This window comes from Tiliqua scincoides, chromosome 3, assembly GCF_035046505.1.
Source record: "Tiliqua scincoides isolate rTilSci1 chromosome 3, rTilSci1.hap2, whole genome shotgun sequence".
Classification (NCBI taxonomy): Eukaryota; Metazoa; Chordata; class Lepidosauria; order Squamata; family Scincidae; genus Tiliqua; species Tiliqua scincoides.
The window spans coordinates 78,891,098-78,904,361 of record NC_089823.1 but is presented as its reverse complement, the minus strand read 5'-3'; the positions used below and the strand labels follow the sequence as shown (position 1 = coordinate 78,904,361).

The window sequence follows — 13,264 nt, the reverse complement described above, 5'->3', positions numbered from 1 at the left end:
GGATATATTCTCTTTTGGCATGAGAGTGAATGATATATGTATGTATGAATGTTATATGTATATCATCTTTGCCTTTGCACAACCTCCTTTAACAAACGTTCTAATTTGTCTTTCTTTTTATCTTGCATAGGTTCCTATGAAGCTAGGCATTTGGCTCACCAACAAGATGGACCAACATCAGGGAATTATGCGTCCAAATCTGTGCCAGCACATTCCTCTCTCCTTTGGGTAATAGATTACATGGAGATGTTCAAGCAATTGAAGGGGAGGCTCCTGTGTTGGCAAAAATAATTGACATGCATCAGGGTTTTACAATGAATAATGCATGGCATAGTCTTGAATGGAGCCTTGAAGGAATCTGTTCAGTAGTCTTCACTGAGAATCTGCCACAGGTCAAATGGGATACAATCAAAAGAGAGAGGAAGTTAAATTCAAGCATCCCCATCAGTTGCATGATCAGACTCTTGTGCTGCCCGTGACCACCTCTTCAAGTACCACCCCTGACCAGGAAGTAATTGCGATTATATGATTATGTCACCACAGTTACTTCTGGTTACACACCACAGGGGGTAAAAAAAAGTAGATAAATTGGGTGGCCGCTACAAGAGTTGCTGTGAGGGGGGGTAGCCAGGCCCTCCTCAGCTACATCACTGATTCCTATGGTGGCATCCATTGATTCTGCAAGGGAAATGCAACTGGTTTTACTTTCCTGATTTATTCTTGTGCATCTGTGAGTTGAATGGGTCAAAAAGAAAAGCAACAACTATTTCCTATTAAGTACACCAAGGGCAGTTTTACTGATTGTGTTCCACTTCACTTGTCAGAACCAGCCTTTCACAGGGGTTCCAATAGCACCTTATTTTCCTAGATGTATTGCTTCCCTGGAGTGCCTGCCTTGAAAATCGTAATGAAGGTTGCAACCCAATATTGTTACTTATCATTCTTTCCGTATCATTCTTGAATTGAGAATTAGCTTCACCATTCAAAGCACCAGTCCCTATTACACTCACTGTTAGGATTACTTATGGAGTGAATATCCCATTTGTGCTAAGAGTTTGACTTGCAGGACCAAAGAATTTTCCTTTAAGTTTCAGAAAATAACTCTGTTTCTTTTAAACCCATTTTGGACCATGTTGTGCTGCCATGATGTCATTAGGACTGCAGTGTAGTCTTGATTCCTCCACCTCCTTGAGTCTCCTTGAGTCTTGAGTCCTTGAACCTTGAGTCTCCAAACTCTGTGAAACCAAGAGTTTGCATGTATCAATTTATAGTTTTCCTGCCTTTTAAAAAGTAAAATGTAACCAACCTCCAAAGAAATTGTCAGGGAAAACTGAAAAAAAAATTTGTATTGCAAAACCAAGTCAATTTTATTTGATATGAAAATACTGGCTTATACTGTGTTATTCAGTAAGCTAGGAACGGCACTACTGGGGTGAGAATTGACCTGTTGTTGACCTTTGTATAGACTTTAGTTCATATCTTCACTTTCTAAAATAGTTTGCTGAAAAGGCCAAGTATGTTTAATGTCCATATCACACATTTTTGACAATGTGTTCCTTTGTATATTTAGTTTCATGGGTGTAGAAGTTCCTGTAGGTCTGTGAACAAAGACATTTATTGTAAGCTTAGCAGTTACAGACTATTGTTAACTTCAGCTTCTCCCTATCATTAACAGACGTTACAGAGTAATGCTTTGAAACTGCAGAAACCCCAGCTTTGTCTCTTCCTTTCCAAATGATACTTTGCCCCTCTTTTTTTGAAGTCTCTTTCAGTAGAGAGAGACACACAGGACAGCAGTGGTAATTACCCAGATGACCCCTGGAGGATAACAGAGGAACAACGAGAATATTACATCAACCAGTTCATGTCCCTACAACCTGACTTGAACTCTTTCATTTCAGGTAATGTTCATAGTATGTACAACAAGGAAGACTAGGCAGAAAAGCTTGGGATTTAAAGCAAAATTCATATATGAAAACTGCAAAACTCCAGGGGATTTTTGTTGATAAGATCCTACTCTAAGAAATGAGCAGGTGGTAGAAGTGGTATCTCTCTCCTTGCATATTGTTGTCACTGAGAATATGAGTGAATATGTGAACCAGCCATATCTTTCTTTTTCACCTGACCTTTGCCTTATGGTATTTAGATCTTTACCTTCATGGAGGAGCACCAATGTGCTTAAACTTTGCCTCACCTCTCCACGTTAAGGGTCTGCAGAACTCTTAATATGATTTATAGTAAAGGAAATATGTTCCTAATTTTCAGGATCCTGCCAGAATATGCAGAACTCTGCAGATTTGAGCCCTTGGCTATTATTAACTGGGTAGGATAAAGCAAAAACATATGGTAACAGGTTCAGTGAAATCCCCTTTCCTCATGGTACTAGCATACCTGAGACAATGTTTTGGGTACTGTATCCAGCTCAACAAGGAAGAATTATAGCTTTTAAACTTCAGTCTCTCTGACTTCGTCTTCTGAGTCTTTACTATTGCAGTCCAACCCTTCTTGGAATTGAAGTGTTCTGAACCCAAACAATAGCACAAAATTGCTTCATGAGCATACCTGTGTCTCCAGAGGACTTGACTGCTGATTAGGAACAGAAAACATAGGATCCTCATATGGTTCTTATTTCTGCACATAGAAACACACATGCAGTACTGTGCATTCAATTTTAATGACTGTACATCTGGTTTATTCCATTTCAGAAGATAATCTCTAGGCATGTTGTTGCATTTCTGGAATACTCCAAACATCACAAGTCCCCCCCCCCCAAGGGCAAGGAATGAGACTCAACAATATTTTATGGCATTATGGCCCTCATGCTATACACTTAGCAGGATCTCCCAAACGCAAAACATACAATCTAAGTCAGATTTGTTGTGAATAGGAGTTCTCTGCTCTATTACCAAGAGACGGTTCTGTTACTGCTTAGCAAGAGAGAGAGTAGCTGATAGTAAACTGTTCGGGCAAATTTTTGGACCTAATTGTTGTTTTGGAAAGCTAGCAAGTGGAGTAAGTTTTGTTGACAGAACACTGGAGGAGCCTTTGTGGTGCTGGCCATTAGGGAATCAGTCTAATTTGTGCAAGGCTTGGAGCAAGCAAAAAAAAAAATTCACCTTTGTAGAATTCTGCAATGCCTGCTATCTCATTTAAAGGGCTATTAATCTGCGCACTGGCTCTTCACCTGCGCAGTCTGCATGCTAAAATAACTTCCTTCAGTCTCACTCTGTGGACAAGGCTGTCTTGAGATTCTGGCACAGTGCAGACATAACATTTATCTACATCAGTGGTGTCCAAACTTTTTGGCAGGAGGGCCGCATCATCTCTCTGACACTGTGTTGGGGGCTGAATTAATTTATATTTCAAATTTGAATAAATTTACATAAATGAATATATTAGAGGTAGAACTTATATGAACAAATGAAGGTCTTGCAATAGCTCAAGGCCTATAAATATCCTTGCACAAAGCTAGGCTGGCCTTTCCTTCACTGCCACTTCTGCATTGCAGACATGGAACAGCAAGCAGTGGAGGGAGCCCTCATCCCACAGCTCATGGGAGAGGTCAGTCGCCTTCACCCTGAGAGCTGTTGCGTAGGGCCAGCATGGGCTCCAGCAAATCTCCGGAGGGCCAGAGCTCATTGGAGACTGGGGCCTCCCTGCGGGCCGAATTGTGAGTCCCTGAGGGCTGCAGGTGGCCCCTAGGACGAAGTTTGGGCACCCCTGATCTACATTATCACTAGTTTTGTGGCATTAATTTTAGTTAAGATCCAGATGTACCATGAAATTGTAGTTAAACTTTCTAAGTCCTGTTCCAAGGGCTATATATTGGGAGATGCCAGCAAGACTTGGACAGAAGCTCTTTAACCATAGCTTGTTCAGTGCAGTTGTAATGCCTACCCCACAGTTGCTTCAAATCACGGTTTTTCAAACCAAGCCATCGGTTCACATTCTAAATAGTAGCCAAACTTTAAAAATGTCTTGAGTATTCAGTTGTATCACTTGCCTTAACTATGGTTAAGAGAAATAAACTATGGTTAAGAATTATGTCTGCATGGAGCTGCTGAATCTGTGTCCCTTTGAATCGTTAAAAATGGTCAGTTTTTTTGTGGACATTCCTCCAGTGAGATCCCTTTCAGAAAGATCTGGGAGCCATAAAACTGACATGAACTCATGCCATGAAAAGGTACATGGATATTCATCACACGTGTAAAACCATTGACATGTGTAAAAAACTTTGAATATCGGAACAGAACGTTTTCATCAGTGTGTCTAGTATACAACATAATTGCCAGCATCGGTTTTTTTGTGAGGTTGAAAAAAGAAAGAACTGATTTATTCAAATTCATGAAAATGTAAGAAGAGTGGCTCTGGAAAATTTGTTTTCCAAAAATTTATTATTTCACTGTTTAATTTTCTCTATAATAATTATTTGACAGGTTCTGTGGCTAAGAACTTCTTCACAAAATCTAAGCTGCCAATCCCTGAGCTTTCACACATATGGTAAGGGCTGTTTTGTTTTTTTTAAATAAAATCAGAATAATTTTTCTGGGTTTCTTTTGAAAGCCGCTGTGGTTAAAAAGTTTTTCACAGATTTTGAAGAAATATCTCTGAAGAAATCATAGTAATTGCTCTTATCGAAATCATTTTGAGGTCAAAGCACAGCAGGGTATATGTTGATCTTTCTTCTGATGCTTGTTATCTTTGTAGAGATACTGTCCCTTCGAAGCAGGACCAGAGAGAGTAAGCAACAGTATAAACTAGAAGTGTTCTATAGAATATCTTATGGAGTGTAATTAGAACAACTACTCAATAGATTTTTTGTGTGTGTGTGTGTTTCAATGAAGTGGGTTCAGTTACGCATATATTTGGAATGGTTAAGGTAATGTCTCGTTCTAACTGTGCTGATGAAATGAAACCTAATTTCGTACCTGGCTCTTTAAACGAGTACAGCTGCATAATTCATAAGCACTTTGCTAATGAGACCTCACCCTGTTTTTTTTTTAATGAATATCCTTAGCTAATGTTGCAGGTGGCCTCAGTGCAGCTTAAGTGTGATGTGAATTCTAATACTAGATGTGTACGTAGATAATCAAAATTTACATTAAAATACCCAAATGAAGGAAGCAGAAAAGCAGCTGGCATCTGGTAAAGTTAACAAATCTATACCTGAAAAAATATCCTCTGTCCCCCCCCCCAGCTGCATGTGTGCATAAGAATAAGCACAGATTTGGTTTCAGCAATGAAATAGGTCAGTAATGGCTCTCTTATTCACAGGGAACTAAGTGATGTAGACTGTGATGGGGCATTGACGTTAGCAGAGTTCTGTGCTGCCTTTCACCTTGTCGTTGCTCGGAAAAATGGTTATCTTTTGCCAGACACCTTGCCGGAGACTCTGCTGCCTGAGTATCTTCAAGCAGGTGACGCATCCAGATTGTGTTTGTTGAAATTTAGCTTTCTTTGGTTAAAACATCCTTTTAACCCAGTTCTGTTTTTAGCTGGGAATTCTGTTTTTAGCTGTAATTCTGGGAAAAGAACTTTGCAATTACAGGGCTTTAATTGTGTCTAAATGATAGGCTTGATGGAACCAGTTAGCAGGTAAACCATTGACATGAAAGCCATAACAGACTTGCCAAATACGTTGATGATGTGTTTGTCCTGGGAAATTATTAGAAAGCATTGGCTGATGATCCTTTGTACAATGGAATTGGATGCTGAAAGACTTTGAACATGTTGGCACTGCACATCTGTTATACTGTACTTTAGTACCATTCCTGACAATTTCACACTCTGCTGACATTTGTCTCCAAATCTGACCCTATCTCCAGCTATAGACAGCTTAGTAGTAATCATAGGGTGAAGTATGTGCATTAAACCTGTGCAGGCAAGCAGATGCAGACATGGCGAGCAGAAGTTACTACCAAACTTGGTACTGGATTTCTCTTGCCTGTTAGAATGAAGTGACATGTTTTGAAGTTGGGGCAGTTAGGTGAGCCGATCTGCAGTAATTAGTTCTAGTGGCGCTAAAATTTTCCTGTTAACCATATTTTATTCTCTGCGACATCTGTGCCATTGCACTAACAAGACATCTGTGCCTGATCCAAGCAATCAGGGAAACCTCTAGAGTTTTAAAAACTGGGAACAGGTACTTGGCCTTCCCTCCAAGTACGTAGAATGAGTCCACTCAGTTTCAACTCACCGCATGAGACTTCCATGTCAGCTAAGGTGTTCACCTCCACTCGGCAGCTGCAGCACCAATCAACCCAGTGTGGAGCTCAAGGGATGGTTCACCGACCTTTCTTGCTCTGCCTCATGCTGTTGGCCTCTTTGCTTCTTGGCTAATAATGGACTTATTCAGTCCTCCCTTAAAATGCAGATACTGACTCTCTCAGTCTTTCATTCATGTGTTCTGTGTTCCTTTCTTGTTAAGAAGTTTCTCTATTTAACTTCTGCTCTCATAAGAACATAAGAACATAAGAGCACACCAGACAACAAGAGACCTCATCCCGGTGCCCTCCCCTACATCTGGCATTCTGACTTAACCCATTCCTAAAATCAGGAGGTTGCGCATACACATCATGGCTTGTACCCCATAATGGATCTCTCCTCCAGAAACTCGTCCAATCCCCTTTTAAAGGCGTCTAGGCTAGACGCCAGCACCACATCCTGTGGCAAGGAGTTCCACAGACCGACCACGCGCTGAGTAAAGAAATATTTTCTTTTGTCTGTCCTAACCCGCCCAACACTCAATTTTAGTGGATGTCCCCTGGTTCTGGTATTATGTGAGAGTGTAAAGAGCATCTCCCTATCCACTCTGTCCATCCCCTGCATAATTTTGTATGTCTCAATCATGTCCCCCCTCAAGCGTCTCTTTTCTAGGCTGAAGAGGCCCAAACGCCGTAGCCTTTCCTCATAAGGAAGGTGGCCCAGCCCCGTAATCATCTTAGTCGCTCTCTTTTGCACCTTTTCCATTTCCACTATGTCTTTTTTGAGATGCGGCGACCAGAACTGGACACAATACTCCAGGTGTGGCCTTACCATAGATTTGTACAATGGCATTATAATACTAACCGTTTTGTTCTCAATACCCTTCCTAATGATCCCAAGCATAGAATTGGCCTTCTTCACTGCCGCCGCACATTGGGTCGACACTTTCATCGACCTGTCCACCACCACCCCAAGATCTCTCTCCTGATCTGTCACAGACAGCTCAGAACCCATCAGCCTATATCTAAAGTTTTGATTTTTTGCCCCAATGTGCATGACTTTACACTTACCGACATTGAAGCGCATCTGCCATTTTGCTGCCCATTCTGCCAGTCTGGAGAGATCCTTCTGGAGCTCCTCACAATCACTTCTGGTCTTTACCACTCGGAAAAGTTTGGTGTCATCTGCAAACTTAGCCACTTCACTGCTCAACCCTGTCTCCAGGTCATTTATGAAGAGGTTGAAAAGCACCGGTCCCAGGACAGATCCTTGGGGCACACCGCTTTTCACCTCTCTCCATTGTGAAAATTGCCCATTGACACCCACTCTCTGCTTCCTGGCCTCCAACCAGTTCTCAATCCACGAGAGGACCTGTCCTCTAATTCCCTGACTGTGGAGTTTTTTCAGTAGCCTTTGGTGAGGGACCGTGTCAAACGCCTTCTGAAAGTCCAGATATATAATGTCCACGGGTTCTCCCGCATCCACATGCCTGTTGACCTTTTCAAAGAATTCTATAAGGTTTGTGAGGCAAGACTTACCCTTACAGAAGCCATGCTGACTCTCCCTCAGCAAGGCCTGTTCGTCTATGTGTTTTGAGATCCTATCTTTGATGAGGCATTCCACCATCTTACCCGGTATAGATGTTAGGCTGACCGGCCTATAGTTTCCTGGGTCCCCCCTCTTTCCCTTTTTAAAAATAGGCGTGACATTTGCTATCCTCCAATCTTCTGGCACCGTGGCCGTTTTGAGGGACAAGTTGCATACCTTAGTCAAGAGATCTGCAACTTCATTCTTCAATTCCTTAATAACCCTTGGGTGGATGCCATCAGGGCCCGGTGACTTATTGATCTTTAATTTATCAATGAGGTCTGAAACATCTTCTCTTTTAACCTCTATCTGACTTAACTCCTCGGTTAGGAGGGGCCGTTCGGGCAGCGGTATCTGCCCGAGGTCTTCTGCCGTGAAGACAGATGCAAAGAACTCATTTAATTTCTCTGCCATCTCTAAGTCTCCTTTTATCTCCCCTTTCCCTCCCTCACCATCCAGAGGGCCAACCGCTTCTCTGGCGGGTTTCCTGCTTCTAACATATTTGAAGAAGCTTTTATTATTCCCCTTAATGGTGCTGGCCATGCGTTCCTCATAGTCTCGCTTGGCCTCCCCTATCACCTTCTTACATTTCTTTTGCCACAGTTTATGTTCCTTTTTATTCTCTTCATTAGGGCAAGACTTCCATTTACGGAAGGAAGCTTCCTTGCCCTTCACAGCCTCTCTAACTTGGCTGGTTAGCCATGCGGGCACTCTCCTGGATTTAGTGGAACCCTTCTTTCTTTGCGGTATACACCTCTGCTGGGCCTCTATTACTGTTGTTTTAAGCAGCCTCCATGCACTCTGGAGAGATTGGACTCTTTTTACCCTCCCTTTCAACCTCCTCCTAACCAGCCTCCTCATTTGAGGGAAGTCCGCCTGTCGGAAGTCAAGGGTTTTTGTTAGAGATTTGCCTGGTATTCTTCCCCCAACGTGCACGTCAAAACGGATCGCAGCATGATCACTGTTCCCCAATGGCTCAGTAACGTTTACATCTCTAACCAGGTCCTGCGTACCGCACAAAATTAAATCCAGAGTCACCTGTCCTCTGGTGGGCTCCGTGACTAGCTGATCTAAGCCACAGTCATTTAGCACGTCAAGAAATCCGGTTTCCTTATCGTGACCAGAACACAAATTGACCCAGTCAATATGAGGATAATTGAAGTCCCCCATGATTACAACCCTGTCCTTCCTTGTCACCTCCCTGATCTGTTTCCTCATTTCAAGGTCCCCATCAGATTTCTGGTCTGGAGGACGATAGCACGCCCCCAGTATTACATCGCTGCTCAAGCCTGGTAATTTAACCCACAGAGATTCTACGGTGGAGTCGGACCCACCTTCAATCTCTACTTTGCTGGATTCTATCCCTTCCTTAACATAAAGGGCCACCCCACCTCCAACACGCCCCTGCCTGTCCCTCCTGTAGAGTTTATAGCCCGGGATTGCGGTATCCCACTGATTCTCTGCATTCCACCAGGTTTCCGTTATGCCCACTATGTCAATGTTTTCCCTTGTTACCAGACATTCCAGTTCTCCCACCTTTGCTCGTAGACTTCGGGCATTCGCATAAAAGCATTTATACACGGAATGCCCCAGGATGGGCTGCTTATTCGCTCCTTTGTCCCCGCATCCTCTCATTGTGCCAAACTGTCTATCACATCCCATCTCCCTACCTTTCCCAATTTCTTCTCCTACCCTGCCTTTGTCTTGTTGTTCTCTAACCTCCCCATCCTCATCCCATAGGGATGAGGAGTCCCGAACCGGATGTCCCTCGGCTCCTGTCGGCCTTCCCCCAGGGATCAGTTTAAAAGCTGCTCTGCCACCTTTTTAATGTTATGCGCCAGCAGTCTGGTTCCATTCTGGTTCAAATGGAGCCCGTCCCTCTTGTACAGGCCCCGCTTGTCCCAAAACGTTCCCCAGTGCCTAACGAATCTAAACCCCTCCTCCCTACACCACCGTCTCATCCACGCATTGAGACCCCTGATCTCCGTCTGCCTAGCTGGCCCTGCGCGTGGAACTGGTAGCACTTCAGAGAACGCTACCTTTGAGGTCCTGGCTTTCAGCTTCCTGCCTAAAAGCCTAAATTTGGCCTCCAGGACCTCCCAGCTACACTTGCCCACGTCGTTGGTGCCGACATGCACCACAGCCGCTACCTCTCCCCCAGCACTGTCTACTAGCCTGTCTAGACGAGAAGTGATGTCCGCAACCTTCGCACCAGGCAGGCAAGTCACCATGCGGTCCTCACATCCGTCGCAAACCCCCCTCTCTATGTTTCTAATAATCGAATCCCCCACTACAAGAAGCCCCCGACCCCCCTCCCGCCGAGGAGTATCCCGAGTGCGCTCGGATACGGGCCCATCCCCTGGAGAAGGGATCCCCCCTAGGGGATTGTTTCCCTCCTCTCCAGGATGACGTCCTCCTGTCCCGAGACTTCCCACCCGGGCAGCCGAGGAGCTGCACGCCTGAGGTTGGGACGAAGCCTGATCGTTCCCAGAAGTCTCCCCACGGTCCTCCTCTGGCTGCCTGCGCTTCTCCAGGTCGGCCACCAAGGCTTCAAGGGAGCGGACGCGTTCCCTGAGTCCCTGGAGCTCCTTGCACCGAGGACACACCCATGACTTATGCCCCAGAGGCATATAATCATACATGTGGCACTCGATGCAGAACACTGGATAGCCCCCACCCTGCTGCTGGCTGTCTGACTGCATAGCTTTTTTGTTGTTGTTGTTGTTGTTGTTTTATTTAGGGGTCCTTTTAAAAACCGTACACTGGATAGCAGCCCTTTTCTCTAGGGAAGAGGAAGGGCAGTGTCTGGGGCCCTGGCCTCCTCGCCCTGCTGCTGAACTCGCCCAGATGCTAAACTCTCGTGCCTTACCTGGCACTTGGTTCCCAGAGGCCACACGCGTCTGCAGAGAGCCTCACGCGATGGCCTGCCTAGCTTTATACTCCTGGCTGGCTCCTCCCCCCTCCTTCCTTCCTGATTGAAAGGGGGCTGGCCTTCCCAGGTGAGTTTACAAAAGCTCAGGAAGGCAAATGGCTGCTGATGGGCGTGACCTACTCTGCAGGCTCCTGAATGGACTGCTTGGATTAGCCTAATGGGGCTTTTAATGGGTTGGGAATTGGCCCTTCCTAGGTCCTTTCCCTCCTAGTTCTGTTCTCTTAGGCTGGACTGTTTTTGTAACCTCAAGCTAGTTTTTATTTGGGTTTGTTTAATTATTTATTGCTCTCTAGATCCTGTGTCCCAATTTACTGACCTGTTTAGGTTATGTTCTAACTTAGATTAGGTTTAACCTGGGTTAAGTATAGGTTTAATTTAAACAAGTAGAAAACCTGCTTTTCACTTTATCCTCCTCCCTTCCTTCGATTAAGTGCTACCTTAGGTGCAGCTAACTTTCAATTTTGATTTAAATGCCTGACCCTTGGGCACTTACTCACGAGTAGGACTCTGCTCTTACTCACGAGTAGGACTCTGCTCCTGCTCACGAGTAGCCCTATGTACCTCCCTTAGGTGCTAACTTTCAATTTTGATTTAAGGTTGCTTTAAAGGTAAGGTTAAGGTTAGAAGACAGGGAGTTAGAAAGACAAAGCGTTAGAATGAGTACACTTACCTCCTCCTCCTGCTCCTCCTCCTCCTCTCCTTCTCCAAAACTCAGAGGTCTCCTTGCCTTCTCCTCGCCCAGATGCTAAACTCTCGTGCCTTACCTGGCACTTAGTTCCCAGAGGCACTTGGTTCCCAGAGGCCACACGCGTCTGCGTCTCTCCTCTTCTTCCACCAAGGAGTTTTTCCTTGGACTTAGCCAACTCATGAGAAAACCCTACAAGCTGTTAACCATGTGCCCCTTGTATCTCCTCTCATGGAATACAACTTTATCAGTGAACATCAAGTCTGCTTGATGTGCTGGAGAGCTGTTTGCCCTTCAGTGTAACCCCTCCCCCATTCCTCAGAACTGATAATATGATCCTTTGTCCTTTGAAGTAGCCCTCCTGCCCAAGGTGGCTTACATTTTCTTTCTGTCTCAAGTCATAGTCCTAACTTTCTTCCAGCTTTCATCATTTGAGGGAAGTGGATATTTGTTCAGCCTTGCAGTGGCTGTCCTGACCACTGTACCACCCTAGTGCAAGCCTGGAAATGCTGCTCCCTCACCAGTCACATGATCTCTGGAGGTCGTCTGAGAGCCAGAAAGGCAGTGCACGTCCTCTCTGGCCGTCAGAATTCCTTCTAAGGTCTCTGGGAAAAAGGCTTATTCCATGAGAGGAGAAAACCAGAAGTGACATTTTAAGGCCCTTAGAAGGCATTCTGAGGGTTGGGGAGGCTGCATATGGGCTCTTTAGAACACCTCTGGATGGAGGAGCAGTGGGTGCAGGCAATCCTCAAGGCAGCATGACTGGGGAGGCAGCATCGTCTCCCAGCTATGTTGCTCAGGGGCAGGAGTTAGGCAGGGAACTCCCAGACCTTGGAGGGAGGAGCAAGCATACCAGTATCCAGATTCAAAAGCTCTAGAAGTTTCCAAGGTTGGTCTGGACAGGCGAAGATCTCATTAATATGAGTACACATGACACAAAGAGCAGCCATGACTTTTTTGTGGGTCCATTTTGTGGTGCGATTGTAACATTTAAAAGTCTGCCACCACGAGTGGGAGCCAATTATGTGGACTCTTATCATTCAGTCAGGATTGTCTGGCAAGGATTGGGACAGGTGAGGAATGATCCAGTCTGCTTTGAATAACTTTGGGCGCAATCCAAAGCATGCCTGAGCTGACGCACTCTCATGCCATTTCTGGAGGACGGAGGCCGGCGCACAGAGGTACGCTGTGCTCTAGAGGCTGATGTGAGTTCTCATTAGCTGGTGTAGCATGTAAGACCACGTTGGCCAAGTTCGGCTGGCCCAGGGTCTGGGGAGGCATGGGGAGGGTGGGAGGGAAGTGTTTCGGGGCAGTTGTCGAGTGGGTCTGTTGGTGGGAGGGTGTAACCAGGGAGCGGGGCCAGTATCTGGGCACCTATGCCAGATCCTATCCCTGTTCCTGGGCAGCTCCTCTTTAGGTGGCGCAGATCCGAGTTGAACCATTGGGGCTACTGTGGTGTAACTGGGGTTAAGGGGACATGATTCCCCTTGCCTCAGGCTGCGCTGTTTTCAGCCCAACCCTGCCTTGAATGCAGCGCAGGCCTGTCAGCCTACCTGCTTCAAGGCAAGTTAGGATTGGGCTGTTAGTGTCATCTCTAAGTACGTGCCTGTTTTGTGGACATAAAACTAAAATGTCCTTAAGCTGCATCACCATTTTGACAAAGACGTCTATGTGAGGATGTGACCTACAAGGAGCATCCGGAGCTAGTAGCTTCCCATATTTAAATTCTGGTGCTGTTGCAGTTATCATTCCATATTCTTTTTTCCCAGGATATCACAGAACTATCCACCAAGGTCTGCACAATGCTTTCAGTGCCTCCAATTTAAAGCTGGGCCCTAATTCTTTCTCCAGTCACT

At 45.2% G+C, this 13,264-nt stretch overlaps 1 protein-coding gene across 2 annotated transcripts in view; it reads left to right on the top strand.

Moving 5' to 3' along the window:
- REPS2 (RALBP1 associated Eps domain containing 2) overlaps nucleotides 1–13,264 on the top strand; it is a 96,350-nt gene that overhangs the window by 37,434 nt on the left and 45,652 nt on the right. For both annotated transcript variants that reach the window (XM_066622206.1, XM_066622205.1), the window contains 4 exons: nucleotides 131–228; nucleotides 1,763–1,901; nucleotides 4,437–4,500; nucleotides 5,275–5,417. In XM_066622206.1, coding sequence (XP_066478303.1) covers nucleotides 131–228; nucleotides 1,763–1,901; nucleotides 4,437–4,500; nucleotides 5,275–5,417 — 444 coding nt within the window. The remainder of the gene's footprint in view (nucleotides 1–130; nucleotides 229–1,762; nucleotides 1,902–4,436; nucleotides 4,501–5,274; nucleotides 5,418–13,264) is intronic.